General features: G+C 43.5%; 1 protein-coding gene across 1 annotated transcript in view; it reads left to right on the top strand.

Moving 5' to 3' along the window:
• Positions 1-14,922: 14,922 nt before the first annotated feature.
• casz1 (castor zinc finger 1) overlaps positions 14,923-16,319 on the top strand; it is a 49,413-nt gene continuing 48,016 nt past the window's right edge. Inside the window, 1 exon segment of the mRNA XM_039799625.1 lies at positions 14,923-15,062. Coding sequence (XP_039655559.1) covers positions 14,984-15,062 — 79 coding nt within the window. The 5' untranslated portion in view covers positions 14,923-14,983.

The following is a 16,319-nucleotide window of genomic DNA, read 5'->3' on the forward strand; positions in this document are numbered from 1 at the left end:
CCAAATGAAAACAACCTGGGGCACTGAAAAAGCACACACAGCACTCTTGGGGTCTTCTTTTATTAATCGCAGCTAAAAGTGCTAACATTGACATGTTGAACAGATTAGCCTCTTTAATAACGGGGCGGGTCAACATGGCTACCACTGCTGATCCATGAGGATAGCCTGTTGGGAGGCGGATAGCCAGTGTGTTTCATATTCTGACCCCTGCCTCTATTGGGCTCGCCCCTGCACTAAAGATGCACTAAATCTGGCCTGTGCATTCGCTAGATGAAAAATGTAGTACTCTTCTTCTTCTATTGCTCATTGTAGTTTTTTTACTTTTTCCTCACATTTAGAAAGGTCTGACAGTTGTCATTTGCTGTATTATGGCAGTGTCTTGACTGTATGGTTACCGTTTTTGAAGCCGTGCTGTTTTCAAAAGTGGTAGCTGGGGCAGTTAGAGATCTGGCTTTGTTTCACATAGCGACAGCTTGTGTCATACACGTTCAGGCTGCCGTTGTACAGCATTAATGGTTTTAAATATCTCAATGCTAGTTGGAGCTGACAAGGCCTGCCGGTGTGCAGTGTGTAAATAGGGCTTGGATTTAAAATAAATTAAGCTATGAGAAAGGCTCACGTTGATCCATTTCTTATCTCCTCTGCTGCCTTGTCAGCCCCAAGCCCTTTCAAATTGTGTGGACAAGTTAAGGGACAAGCAGTACTCATTCAGTTTCTAGCATGTAAAAATATACTGTTATTAGTATGTACTAACGAAGAATGTATATGTATAACTACAGTAGATAGCCTACTTTACTTGTTGATTTTCCTTGAAACTGTTGATCTCTGTAAAACCAATTACAAAGTTGTGTGTTTTATTTAATTAGTATTGGGTGCAAACAAAGTGAGTATTGAATAGACACCCGATAGCCCTCTGTCCTGTCTTTTTCCATTCATAAACTCTGTCCACAGCCACAACAGTGTTGCACTGTCTCTTTAAAAGGGGTGACAGTTTTGACTATAAGTTGAGCTACTTTTTTTTCCTTCTCTTTCCCAGAGAAAAAAACATGGGAATAACGCTGATGAGTTTTAACAGCTTCAGCCAGGCGATGGGCAAATATAATAAGTGTTTTCGTAGACGTCACCAATGATTATCTCATCTGGGCATTTTGGGTGAATGTAGTGGATTTAGAGGCTCGTCTCCCATTGTGCTGACATCACCCTATAATAAACCAAATTAAATCATGGTGAAAATCATTTGAAATTCTCCCAGAGTCTGTCTCAAATGACTTAACAATGAAAGTCTGGGAAAAATTTAAAGGGAACGCTGTGTGCGTGTGTATGTGTGGGTTTGAGTGTGTTTAGTCGCGGGGGATGGGAGGGGGTGAACTGTGGAAATGGGGGCAAATTTGCCCTCACACTGCATAATGGGATAAGGGAAGCTAATATTTAACAAATTCTTAAGATAATTTGACATACAGCATTTTGACACAGTACTTTGCGTTCATTGCTTTTTTAATGAAAAGTATGTATGTTAAAAATACATTTATTTTCTTTTCTGTGATTTGTAAATCTCACCGATCTCAGCATAGAAAGTTATTTGTATCGAAGCCCTTAGAAGGCATATAAAACACAGTCTAAGTCAGTCTTGATATAGCTCTACTTTTATAGATAGAAAGTCGGATTAAAGGGCACGAGTGTCCAGTTTCCACAGTCAGGCAATGTTGTATGGAAAATGTGTTTTGATTCTGATACCACTGTGACACACTACAGGCAAGACAAGACAAAATCACACCTGTATAGTTTATAAACACATTTTGGCGATGTGCCATCATAGCAAGTGACATGCATGCCATACCTTTACAGTAACAGTAATCATTAAAGTGGCCTCTAAAAGGTTTTCTTTTGAAAATAGAGAAAGATTACATTTGTTATATGATCACATGCAAACTTAAATACAAATTTGCAAAAACAAGTTACCAAGTTACCAGTAAATGTGCAATCATGTTTGTTTTAATGTATTTCTATTTATTCCATGTCACAGTATTTGTTGCACGTTGGCCATAAGAAAAGGTCTAGCACGCCTGGAACACACAGGGATTCGTCAGCCGTCCCGTCTCACCACTCGCGTGCTGTAGTCGGCCACCCCTGACCTTGTGAAATGAACAAAGGAGTAAGAGAGAGAGAGAGAAAGTGAGTGAGTGAGAGGAGTCAGTGAAGGAGTAGTGGAAAAGTGTGGAGGTGCATGGAGGTGGTGGTTTGGGGGGGGGGGGGTTGCTGCTAAAGACCTCAACTCAGCCAACATGGCCTGATGTGACAGGATTAGCTAAGCCCCGGTGAGCATGGCTGGTACTGTGAGCCGTGTGTGTGTGTGTGTGTGTGTGTGTGTGTGTGTGTGTGTGTGTTTGTGTGTGTGTGTGCGCGTGCCTGCCTGCCTGCCTGCCTGCCTGCCTGCGTGCGTGCGTGCGTGCGTGCGTGCGTGCGTGCGTGCGTGTGGTAGGCAGGCAGTGTGCACAGCAGACTGGGAACCCAGAACTGCTGCTTGCCACCAGCCGAGCCAAGACAAGACATGGGAGATCAACAGTGTGTCAGCCCATCGCTGCCATCAAGCCTCTCATCACCCTCCCCTTTCACCAATGGGAGAAAGCCAGACCATAGAGGATACAGCCAACGGAGTCAAGATACAGTGGGGGGAGACACAGTGGGGGACTAGTGGGCGGGCAGCTGGGGCTAAAGTGATCGTGAGTTGGAAAATGATCCTATTAAATTGAATTAAAGAGGCAGTCTTCATTTACCCCAAGAATGATGGATTTGGATAATTAACAGTGTTAATGGGGACTGGTTAAAGAGGGCAAGGGAAACCGGTGATTGCAGACAGAGTAAAGGGGCCAGGTCAGACCTGCATTGTATTCGACCCGGCGACCCATAAGCGATGGCCTTTTTTTTCTTTTTTTTTGCCTTGCACCAACTCATAGTCACTTGTGGGGATTATTTTATAAGCGTTACCAGACTGTGGCACACTGTTTAGAAATGTTACAAATTCCCCTTACCTCTTTTTTTTTTTTTTTCAAGGTGTTCCCCACAACTCCACCTTTATAAAAGAGCAGCGGCTGTAAAATGATCTGAACACAGCAGATCAAAGGCTGTTGTGTTGTGTGGTTTTGCGCTGGATCTACTACTACTGAGTAGCATGCATGCGAATAGGGAAATAAAAGCAATAGGAGGGTGTCACTGATCAGCATGTAGGTTTAATGTTATACAGTATTTTGTGGTAGTGTGCTGCAGAAGAGTGCATTATACCAGTTTAATGCCCTCATCTTGGGACCTAATTAAGACACTTGTGTGTGTGAAGTGTATGCGCACACATGTGGTAGTGTGCTTTGGAGCCTGGGTTTTCACTTTGGTCAGTGCACAAACCCTATCTGTATGTCCTTAATTCTTGATGATGTGTAGGCCTCAGGCAGTGTGTGTGATGGAGAGGATGCCTGTGTGCCAAGTTGAAGTGATCAGACGGCAGGGCATGGGCCCTCACCCCTCTGAAAAATCCCGTTGCTTTTTTCCTCACAGCAGCCGACCGGCAGTAGTGCGTCGCTAGTTTCCACAGTCTAGTCAGGACTAGTGACACCCTGCCACAAAGGAGCCAGATTTATAGGGCAATACGCGTCACCGGGTAATCTGCACCTCGTCTATTACTTACAGAAATAATAGCTAATCCTGAGGATAAACTAGTTAGCTTCATTTACATCATCTTGGCCACTGCTTTACTAATTCAGATTATCCCTTATATGCAGCGTATATTATGTGCTGCATTGTTTAAGGTTGAGCACTTTTACACAGTTTGCAATCAATTTTGTTGTAGTTGTAGACGCACACTCAACTCTCCATTACCTTGGATGATGTGCACAACAGCTTACCTGAACCCTGATTAGGCAGAGAATGTCTTAAGTAAAGGGATCAAATAATTTTATGCTACTTTTCTCCTTTCAAAAAAATTAACACCACAGTCGCATTGTGTGTGTGTGTGTGTGTGTGTGTGTGTGTGTGTGTGTGTGTGTGTGTGTGAGTGAGTGAGAGAGTGATAGAGTGTGTGAAAAAAACAATCTCATCAAGCAGGAGGCCGTTTGCTTAGCAAGAGCTGACAGTCTTTGTGTATGTAAATGAAGAATTTAGACTAATGGAGTTGAACCATTTCTAATTTTGTGATGGCAAGAGGATTTTGATTGAAAGTAATTAAGCAAGCTAGCTGTAAAATTAATTAAAGCAAAAGGGGGGGGGGGACTTTTATTGGATTGGATAGCGATATAGCTGCTGTCAGGCAGGGGGACAAATGGGGGTGACCTGGATTCTCTGCCCTCCCTCCTCCCACTCGGGACTTTTATGTCACTTTAATCTCCTTAGAGCGGCTGGTGTGCATTTGTTCGAAATAATCAAGGAAATATGGTCAGAAATTGTCAGCTTTCAGATCTAATTTACCTGACAGCCTTGCAAGTGTGTGTGCACGCACAAGTATGCATGTGACAGTGGCAGGTCCTTTTTTTCCTTGCCCTCTCCTCAGCTTTGTGGAAAATGCTTTTGACAGTCTTGAAGCATTTTGGTTGTCGAAGGATGGGGGAGATGAGGAACTTGGGTGGCTTTAAGACGGACATTTCAATGAGGTGTGTTTTGCCCAGCTTAGCACCTCTGACACTGTTGTGTGCGTGCACACACATCAACATGCTTAATTGCCTCTGTAACATATTCAGACTCTGTTTTGGCCACTGTACCAGCACTTCTCTGCCTCTGTTGTTCTCAGGTAGCCTAAACGAGCAGAAGCAGATTACAGTAATGACAAAGCCTGTTACAGCTACTTAACCACTGACACGATAAGATTGGCCAATCCTGCACAAATAGAAATGGAATTTGTTGTCCCTTTTCAGTTTTGAAAAATAATAACATCTAAATCATACTTAAAGTTAATGTATTTTCCCTTGGCTGTGATGTTGGTAAAGAAATATCAACCACCTGTGCAATTTGTGCTAAGCTAAGAACCAGTCATAAAATCGCCCTGCTAATGTCCTGCGACATCTATATGGCTTTGAGCTGTATGGGGTCCATATTAAAGGTCCACGGGGTTTCCCACGATTCCACAGTGGGTGAGATGCCACTTCCTCTTAAAGCTTCTCAGTGCTTCCTGGTATTTGTGACATAGGGTCTCCGTGTGGCCCTCAGTACCCCCTGAAGAGACAGTTAATTAAGGCCTGGGCCCAGACAACACTGCCAGGACTCTAACCCACCACACCATCGTCTGCCCCTGTCGCCACCACTCCCCTCCTCAACTCTGCAGCCGTCGGCCCTGTGGGAAAGCATCGCGCCAAGGCTGCGCCACCATCGGGGCCCCTAACGGGATTAGGAGTCCTCTGAAAATAGGACCTCAGCTCCAAAAGCCTCTCACACACCTTCATCTGCCCAAAGGATCCCCCTCAACTCACCCCAGCCCTATTCCCTCCTACTCCCCCCCCCATAAGACGGCTCCACCCGAGCTCCATTTTATCAATTAATGTAATAAAAGGTGGAACAAAGAGCTTTCTTTTCCCCCGCTCTGTAATTAGAGGGAGAGATCTCTTGAGGACTGGCCTTCCTTGGGCCCGAAAAACATGATTCTCACTCCCCCCTCTACCCTGCCGCTGCCACTCAAGCGGAATATGGCGCCTCGATGTATAAGGGTGAAAATGATGTGATAGTGTAGTGTAGTTTGCCAGGCAAACCCGGCACAGCCTATTTTGCAGCAGATTTATCTAAGTGCGAACAAATGAATGTAACATTTGGAAGAGTGATACATTATTAACTCTAATTGATTCCTATATAACACTATACATTCACTGTCACCTTCGCTTTGGCTCGCACGAGTACTTGTGCTCTGAATCAGTCTTGTCGCTGTCCCTATTCTAACACGTTACGTGTCACCACACACTGTTAACAAATGTGATAAAACCACCTGAATCGAGAATATCAGGTATGGCGTTTGCCTATGTGTGTTTTTGTCTGTTAAGGTGAGATACAGTAGACTTTGCTGTGTGTGTTTCCTACTCTATCTCTCTCTTGTGCTTAACTGTGTCTACATGAGTGTGAAAGTAAAAGAGGGAGACAGAGCGCCCGTTTTCACAGTCACTGAAGCTTTCGATAGGAATTAGTTTTACAACATATGCAAATGTTCCCCCTTGAAAAAAAAGGGGGTCTTTAAGTGACAGGTTGATATGTGATTAAACGACAATTAGAGTGCTGAAAGTAAGTGTCGGCAGTAGGTCAAGCACTGGGCGGCTCAGCTAAAAGGTAGCAGACTATTGAAGAGAAAACATTCCGAGGCAGAGGCCAGGATTGGGACCCAAAACAAATTAGAGAGGTGAAGGGGGAACAAGGTTGGCACTGTGTTCCAATAAACCCACAACAAAAACAAGTTCTGTGCTTTGCCTGGATGACAGACAATTCATGATTAGAGTAGGATCTGGTTTTCAGGTAGCCAGTGCTGAACATAAATACAATCCATGAATCCTAACATTGGCACTGATTGTACTGTATAGACACAACGTGCTTTAACATCATACTTGACTGGTATACTTTACCTTTAGGGGACTCCACCATTTGACAGTGATGCCCTGCTTGTTTTGATTTTAACCTTTATTGCCCCCAGCACAGATTAAATACAGTTATCTGCCCTAGTGTAGGCTGCACCCCTCTCCTCTGCTGCCCTTTAAGTTAAAAGAACAGAGACATGAGGGATTCTGTGTCTTTCTCTCTTGCTGTCTTTCTCTAACAAACACATACACACTCACACACATACGCACACAAACATACAGGCAGAGACATAAAAGGGCTCACGATTATTCTGGCAACAGATGGCCCTGTCCCTATAATCCCCTTTGATGCTGCGGTGGGCAGTGGCTCCTGAACATCACTGAAGCCAAAGCCTCAACAAAACTTGAGCTACTTTTCCTTTAACTGACCCCAATTGCCAAGGAGCTGTCAGCTGTCAGACCTGGTTAAGCGCGTCTTTACTGGGGGAGACTGAAGGGCACGGGTTTCTCTCTTTCGTTCTCTCTCTCTCTCTCTCTCTCTCTCTCTCTCTCTTCTTCTTGCAGCTTCCTGTTTGTTTTCTGTCATAGATGGTTCATTCCACCTGCATGGCACGGCTGTGAAAGCAGGTTGACCGTGGTACTTTGACTCGTAGTATCGACGGCACTTATTTCTTCCCTGTTCCTTCCAGAAGGCGAAAGAGTGAACCTCCCCCAGCTCTAATATTGGAGCCACAGATGGCAGGAGGTGGGCTAAGAGGCTTAGATTTCATCGAAGCGCTCACCTTAATTATTGTCAATTGTGATAAAAGAGGATCTTTTCACTGCTTGTGTTACCTCTATACTAAACAATTAAATTAAAAGCACTGCACTGCATCACTTATTTTCTGGAAATATAACTTTTTTTGAGTGATTCACAGTAGATATCTTTTGTTGGTTGTCCTTTCAGGCATCTACGTAAGCTCTCTTCAGTTGAGAGCTGGCCAGTTGATGCTGATGAAATAAATTAGCTATCTTTAAAGAAAGTGGTTCAGTTTCAGATAAGATCAAATCCCCATGAAACTAATGAGCTCACTAATGGAGTTTACATTTTTTTTAACAAGTATCCTTAACCCATCTTTCACATTAGTAAAACGTGACTGTAGTTTAATTCTTAACAATAATATTATAGCTGGCATTTTACAAATTTTGCGGATGAAAACATTTTTGGGTGTTGTCAATGCCCTTTTCTTCCTATAGTTTCGACGGCAAGGCATAGAGTTGTGTTAACCTTCCTGATTAGATTTAAGATCACTCACCCAAATGTTTGAGTGAACCAAGACTACAAAGCACTTTGCTTTCTTATTAATTTTGCACTGTAAATAGAATCAAATGTGAACTCATGTCTTAACCTTTGTCTTAAATAATTTCCTTCTCCTTATGTAGGCAGCTCCGTTCTCGGGACTCTAATTGGAGGACAGCGGTTAAATGTCTCCTCGGGTGCAGAGGCGACTGATTGCAGCAGTCTCTTCTGTTAAATTTGGAAAGCACCTGATTTTAACATAAATTGGGAAACCCAAATTAGTGCTAGCTGACTTTGTCATTCAGAGAAGCCGTGTGTACTGTTTGATTATGTATTATCATTTGAGCGCTTTGGCGGATAATCATCGCGGAAATTTGCTCACGTTTCCAGCAGGTCTGCTGAGATGCATGTACGTAGCTAATGGGATTGGGCTTTTTTTTCTATCCCTCTCCAGTGGCGTTACGGAGCTGGCAGCTGAACTTGAGCGGATGCGCATGGTGCTGAGTCGTGCACAAGACTATTTCAAGACTGAAATGCGATTGTTTTAATACTTTAATCCACCTGTCCTTGGCATTCAGGATGTTGCAGAAGTCGCCTAATTATTTTAGTGCCCTCTATTCTTCCTGGTTGAAATACAGCAGAGACAGCAGCCCCCTTCTGTTGATAAATAAGTTCATCCTTCTTTGAATTGATTTTAATAGAAAAAATGTGGTTAGTCTTACTTTAAAAAAAAGTTAAGCCTAATTGAAATTTAAAAAAATGCATGTATGCAAAGAGGATCTGAAATACCCCAAATCACTTTAAAGAGCGAGCCATTAAACAACTAGAATTCTCGGAATTGTCCCAGGTTCCAACCACGATAGTATGCAAACACAAATATTTTCTTTTAATTAAAGAGGCCTCATTGCGCTGCATCCTCCCCCAAGCCTGCTGCCAGCGCTCAATGCCCCCTCTAATTCTCACACACACACACACACACACACACACACACACACTTGTGATGCCTTATTCAAATCCAGTCACACTCACGGTCACATACATACAGCCAAATTTGAGAAAAGTGATTACTTTAATTGTGTCCTGGGCGGTAGATTCCTCTTGACTAGCTGCTAATCTGTCAGAGCCTGGTTGTCAATTGAGAACCAGGGACACCAGCAGTGACGGCTGCCCAGTTCACTGATAGCCCCCTGAGGGACAGTTAACCCTCAAACACCCCCCAACTCCAGAAAAAAAAAAAAAAACTCTCGTGCAGTCTCACTCCCCACTTCCACCCTTCCCCCAGACTGGTCCAGCCTACCAGAACCTGTGGTGGCACTAAAAGGTGTGGGGGGGGTGGGTGAAGGACTGGTCTGTGTGTGTGTGTGCATGTGTGTGCGTGCATGCATGCGTGTGCTGGTTTGGGACAGTGGGGGTGTGTTTGTGTATATACTTGTGGTTTGGCAGGGGGGGTGGCGGCTTGATAGTAATGCATTTTGATGGTTTTAGAGATACTTCATTTCAGAAACAGGGGCCTCATTAACCGTAGTCTTGATCAGGCCAGCGAGCAGCGGGCACATTAGGGGTCCACAGGAAGTTAGAGTACAGCAGGAGAGTGCATTAGGGAGGCCTGGGGAGACACACTCCCTCTCTTCTCCTCAGTTCCACTTCCACCTCCAAAGCTTTTCTATATCTTAATGTACCTTTCAGAGGAATTCGGATAGAGGTCAATAATTATGCCCTTTAAATTATTCAGTCGAGGTCCTCTGTAATTGTGCTTTTTAGAGTTTGGACATCGACAGCGTGGTTTACTGCACAGCGTTTGTGGCACGGACTGACCGGATGAATCAGTATAGAATAAACGAAAGAGTGTGTAAGAGTGTTTCACTGCTCTCATCACCATCTCAGGAGTGATATACATTTCTAAAATACGTATCAACACCAAATGAACACATAACTTTATTGCTGAGCAAAATCGTTTGGATCTCTTTTAAACAGGCGTCAGCACTTAGTTGTCTGTGCAGGGCATGGTGTCAGAGCCCCAGCAGACTACCAGCCACTGTGTGGGAATGTTTAGTTTGGGATGCAACCGTGTTATTTTTGTAACATCGAGGAGAGGAAAGCACAAACTGCTAGGGTAGCAGAAAAAAAATCACCAAACTTTCTCTACAAAGCCAGCCCCGGCAACGTTTGACTGCACATGATAACATCGTCCGTCCACACAACAAGTCCTCTTTCAGCTACAGATTATTAACACATCGCTGAAAGCGGCAGAGAGCAATTCACTGTTGTCACAGGGCCTAATATTTATATTTATCTAGTTGGGAAAGGCATTGACAAACATGTCACACACCTGCAGTTTTGTAGTACGTGCTACTGCAGCTTGGTGTCAAAGGAAGAGTCTGTACAGTAGAGTTTTGTTGGGGCGAGTGGAAGACTGTAATTACTGTCTGACGATTTATCTAGTCACTGCATAAAATAGTGTTTATCCAGTCGCCCGTGTTTCTGTCGTGGCTGAGGGAGGGAAGGGTCATGTTTTGCACAACTGAGACAGCTAGGGCAATCAGGAGAAGAATCGTGACTCCAAAACATTCAGCCTTTCTTTCTTTTCTCTCTTGCTCTCTTTGTCTCCCTTTTTTTTCTTTCTCTCGGGTTGAGAACTGGTGCCTTAGAAAATGAGATCTCTCTTTCTCCCCCCTCTGACACACCCACACACAAATAAACATAAAAAGCTAATTTGTTAGCGCGCCTCATTTCAGAGCCTAAGCAGGAGAATATTGTTGGGGGGGGAAAGTAATGCTTTGTCAAATGTTGACATGTGTTGCAAATATGGGGCCTTCAGAAGCAGCTACAGCAGCAGCGTTTCATACAGCGGCTCAGGCACATTGTCGGCACATGAAGAGAGGATGCTTTGAAACAAGATTAGCCTCCAAATGGCCCTGCCACCCCCCCCCCCCCACACACACACACACACACACACACACACACCCTACCCTACCCTTGTGCATAATGTGTGTGTGTATCAGATCCTATGACATATTTGTGGGCCTGTTTTCTCACAGAATAAGTCTGGGTGTGCTGTATATCACTGTACAGATGAAGGTGTGTGTACACATTTGTTCTGCTGCAAGGCCCCATTGTCTGGCACATGGTTTGGCTTGGTTTCGTGGGCCAGAAAGCACACGTCCCTGTCACTGAGGCTACCTCCCCTTGGCTTTGGGTCAGGGTGACACTGGGCAGGGGGAGAAAAAAAATCCATCACCCCCACACCCTGCCCCCACAAAAATGAATCAAAATTGGAAAACAACATGCAAGGTCCGCCTAATACAGGAACACTTGCAATATGCTGATGTTTTCTTTTGCACACTGTGTTTGCTAAATTGCCTTTGACTGCGTGCATCAGTAATGAAACTTTATGTCCTTGTGGAGAGGGCAGCAAGTCCGTTCCAGTTAGGACCAGGACGATCTCTCCTGTCTGGCTTTTGTAAGACTTTTTTTTCCCTAATACACGTCCTTATGAATAAATGAAGCCCATGAAGTCATTTTTTCCATATTTGTGTAAATTGCTTTAAAAGCATTTTATCATGTCATAAAAAAAGCGCAATTGATCTGCTGGGTTTAGCCCATTGGACAGCTGTGTGTTTTGTTAATGGCCACTTTGCTCCAAGCAGCTTATTAAAAAATTTATATATAAATGCTAAAATTGCATAAATTATTTAGATACAGTAAGCATTTTTTTGGTCAGCCAGGGAGGGGCTGTTATCAGTATGGAAATTTACCATAGTATATTATCTGCTGAAATATAGTAATATATCTGCCCAGACACATATGTGTCCTCCTCACTGCACCCCCATACATGCAGAGGCGCAGGAAAAAAAGTATATATTTTTTGATGACTTCGTTTCAGCAACCACGGAATGTCACCCATATCCTGGTTGATTGTACTTTCGAGTTTTATGATGTTTTTCCATTGATTTGTTTCCCCGGCGCAGCTGCCGACCTCTATTGAGGGACGAACGTAATCAGCGCTGACGCAAATTAGATGGTTATTCGTTTCGAAAATTGACAGAAAAACAATAAAAAAGATGAAATGCTCCCAAATCAATAGATATAATGAAATTCAAATAATCCGAGAGATGAGGTCTCCATGGCAACTGATAATGTGGAAAAGAAAACAATTTAATAAAGGACAGACACGCTTTGAAAACAGATTGGGGAGGGGGGTGGCTGTAAAGCGGGGAGAGGAGAGCAGAGCAGAGGAGAGAGGAGAGAGGGAGGGAGGGAGGGTGGCGGCGGGGTGTTTGTGGCTGTAGTGGTTGCTCTATAGCTTGTTTCCCCCGGCGTGTGAAGGATCTGTGTCTGTCCCAAGGACACCGGAATAATTAGAAAAGCTTTCAGGCCAGAAAGTGCAGATTCAGGTTTTAATACACAAAATTATTTCAGGGGCAGTGAATCGGAAAACCATTTGTTGGTGACCTTCCTGAGAGGCCTCCCCCCCTCCCCGGTACAGGGCAAGATGGAGGCTATGTGGCAGCACTGCCTGAGTTATGGCATATTTGTGTTTTTATAGAGGCAGGGGGAATGGAGTTGGGGAAGTTGGGAGGGGGATGTGGGGGTAACTGTGTGTGTGTGTGTGTGTGTGTGTGTGTGTGTGTGTGTGTGTGTGTGTGTGTGTGCGTGCGTGCGTGCATGAGTTTGGGGGGTGGGTCATAGGCAGACCTTCATGTTGTGCGTGTGTTGGTCTGGCAGGAGTTTAGGAAGAGGGAGGGAGAGCAAAGACGAGAAGGGAGAAAGTGAGGCAGTGAGAGAAAGGGGGAAGTTGCAGATCCGGCTGTATTTACAGATCAGTTGTCAAAAGGAGCCATTTAAGGGGAATGCGCTCGTTCCTGTACTGTGACAGCGAGGTGCCTGTTTAAAAAGCAAAAGACAACTATGAACCTGAGAGGGAGATAGTCAAACACAGGCTTTTTCTGTTGAAGACAGACAGAGCAGTCGGTGGCGAGGGAAGCGAGTGGGTGTTAAGTGACTTCATTTGTAGTCTATTTAAGGTATGTTTTACTTGTCCTTGTGCTGCTCCTCCAACATCAAATACAGGGGTTGCGTTCTAGTAAGCACAGCAATGGAATAATGATTGAGTGTATCATTCTTATTTCCTGTAAATAAAATTGACTTTACTTCAGTTGCCTAAAAACCTGTGTTTGATTTCAGTCTTGCAGACAATGGAGATTTGCTACTGATGCAAACAGTGATAAGTGTCAACCAAAAGCACAGCTCAGTTTCCCTCATTAGCTTATCACGATTTTGAGTATGTACACTTTCTGGTGGCTTTATTCAACATCCGTGTCCTGCTCTTTAAACATCCTATTTTCTTTATTACTCTGTCAACGTTTTGAAGGCAGTCTGGTTGGGCGTTGGAGCCTTGTCTGTCATGTAGTGACTACCATTTTTGTGTCATTAGAAGCTTTGTTTGACTCAAATAAAGGTGATCCACCCTCTGTTCAAATGACACAAACAGCAGGTCCGGGATATCACGTCTTGAATTCAGATACCCTTATCCTGTTCCAGGCAGCAATAAATGGAAAAACAAGTCCTCACTCAAAGCTTGGCCTGATAATTACTGTTCTGATATTTTAATAGCATAGGATCCCGAACAGGATCACTGCTTTCCTGCAATATAAACCATCATAAAAGTTGGGCAATATTTGATAAAAAAATGTGGGATCAAGTTCCACATTGTGTTAATCTTGGTCCTTGGTAAGAATTAGTTTGTTGCTTAATACATAATCGAGGTGTACAAAGTGTATTCTTTTATCTACTCTTTCATTCTTATTCTTACTTGATTTATGGAGAATTTTCCACCTTTCATTTAATTGTAAACACAATGTTGTACACATAAGATAATCACAGGCTTATAGACACTGATAGATTTTCCTTTCTTTTACCCAGGAGAATCTGTCCTTATTCAAAGGCAAACAGATCTGACATTCTTCAACAGGACAGCTAATATTCTCCAGTATTGATATTGCAATGTGAAAAGTGCCCCACAAGTAGAAGAGAAACTAGAAATTCCCCACTGTACACTAGCTAAGAGCCTTCAAATCTAACATGCCAGTGTCAATGAATACTGTTTTCTTTTTTTAAATGAAAAAAACAAAACAACCCCAGATAGAATAGAGACATGAAATATGAGAGCCAATAGACATCCACTGTCTGTTTGTGTGTGCTTGCACATGCACACTGACACACACATAGGCCACAAAGCACATGCTATCACTGTCAACAGCAGCAGTAGCAAACAGCGGCAGAGTTATTGTGTGTGTGTGTGTGTGTGTGTGTGTGTGTGTGTGTGTGTGTGTGTGTGTGTGTGTGTGTGTGTGTGTGTGTGTGTGTGTGTGTGTGTGTGTGTGTGTGTGTGTGTGTGTGTGTCTGTGTTGTGTATGAGTGAAAGTGTGTATGCTTGTGCCTGCCCACAATCTCTCTCTCACTCTCTGGCTGCTGGCTCTGAGAGACTGTAAGTCAATCTGTGTGTGTGTGTGTGTGTGTGTGTGTGTGTGTGTGTGCGTGCGTGCGTGCGTGCGTGCGTGCGTGCGTGCGTGCGTGCATGCCACTACTGTACTATACTCGAGGGGCCAGGAGCCAGGACCGAGCCTAGCCGAACAGTGCTGAACAGGGCTGGAAAGGGCCGAGGGCCAGCTCCCTGTGCACACCACCCACTTCACACCTGTCTCTCTCTCACACACACACATGCACACAGCTCATACAGCCGTGCTGCTCGACACAGGGCTCTCATTGTAGCAGTGACAGGAGGGCGCCCGTTAAGTGGCTCTCTCTTCCTGGGGCCTGTGTGTGTATATGTGTGTGTGTTTTGTTCCCCCATGTGGCCGTGGGGTGGAGAAGGGCGATGAAGGACCCCTACTGGTAAAGTGGGTAAACTCGCACAGCCTCGACATCTGTGCTAGGAGAGGGAGGGAGAAGGGGAGGGAGTGGAGAGAGAAGGAGGGAGGGGGAGGCTAAGGAGGGAGGAGAGATAGACAGCGAGAGAGGACAGAGTGGGAAAGAGGAAAGGAGTGAGAAGGAGAGAGGGAGGGAGAAAGAGACAGAAGGAGAGGGGGAGAGAGAGAGAGAGAGAGAGAGAGAGAGAGAGAGAGAGAGAGAGAGAGAGAGAGCAGAGCCTTGGCAGAGAGCAGTTTAGGAGAAAATGCCTTGCTTTGTGGAGAGAATTCTTCCAGGGCAGGAGGGAGAGGTGAGACAGAGCGCAGAGGGCGGTCTGCTGCCAGGTAATTTTTTTTTTTTTTTTTTTTTTTTTTTTTTTTTTTTTTCCTCTCCCACTCACCTTTTTTTTTTTTTTTTTTTTTTTTTTTTTTTTTTTTTTTTTTTTTTTTTTTTTTTTTTTTTTTTCACACACACAGGAGTTGAGTACTACCTCGAGGTGAACGGGTCTGCTACTAGTTGCAGTTGGCATGAGTCAGGCACGCATGTGTAGTGATGTGGTGGGTGGTGTCAAAGTGTGTGTGTGCGTGCCTGTGTGTGTGAGAGAGAGCCTGAGTGAGAGTTAGGAAACGGAGCAAGTGTAATGTTTGTCTTTTTGGAAAATGTTGCCACTTTTTATTTTTGCGCCTATAGTGCACAGGATGTCAATGATGTTTTTAATTAGTTTTAATGGTGTTGCTTCCTCAAAGGTTTTGTTGTTGACTTTTGTGCCATATAGCACTCCAGACTTCCACTTTTGTATATTCTACAGTTACATTTATGACATTCAGTGGTGGAAAGTACATTTATGTAAATGCTGTACTGTACAATTTTGAGGTGCTTTTACTTTCTATCTTATTCTACTTTATACTTTTACTCAACCACATTTCAGAGGGAAATATGTTGTAGTTTTTACTCCACTATATTTATTTGACATTTAAAGTAACTAGTTACTAAACATTAATATTTTACAAATAAAATATATAATGAGCTTATAAAATATGATGCATTGTTATAGATTAAACTACGCAACAGTAGTGGTTTAATCTATAAACTACCCAACTTTTTACTTTTTTTACTTCAGTACTTTTAAAGTACAGCTTTTTTTTTTTATTTTGAATGCAGGACTTTAACTTGTAATTGGGTATTTTTTAATCACTTAGGTAAGGGATCTTAATTCTTCATCCACTACTAATTATGCATTACTTTACTTTATAGCAAATACTTTTAATTTATTATAGAGCAATTTCAGGCTGTTAAAGTGATCAACGGCTACACAAATACTTTATTTGACTTTAAATGGAAAAAATATACAATCTAAATACACCGTTTCGCAGACTAAAACAATAAATTATGAAAAAAAAAGCACCTAAAATCCCTTCGCTCTAATGTCAAGTGCAGATGTTTTCGAAAATGACGTGAGGTAATTTGCGGTGTTGGTCGAGATTGATTCGGCTGTTTAGATACAGATGTTGTGATGGAGAGGTTTGTCATCGGAGGGATTTTCCACTCTACTGATGTAAACAGTGTCTGTTGAAGAAAGGCTAAAGAGTCCTTTTCTCTCT

The sequence above is a fragment of the Perca fluviatilis genome, chromosome 5 (assembly GCF_010015445.1).
Source record: "Perca fluviatilis chromosome 5, GENO_Pfluv_1.0, whole genome shotgun sequence".
Lineage (NCBI taxonomy): Eukaryota > Metazoa > Chordata > Actinopteri > Perciformes > Percidae > Perca > Perca fluviatilis.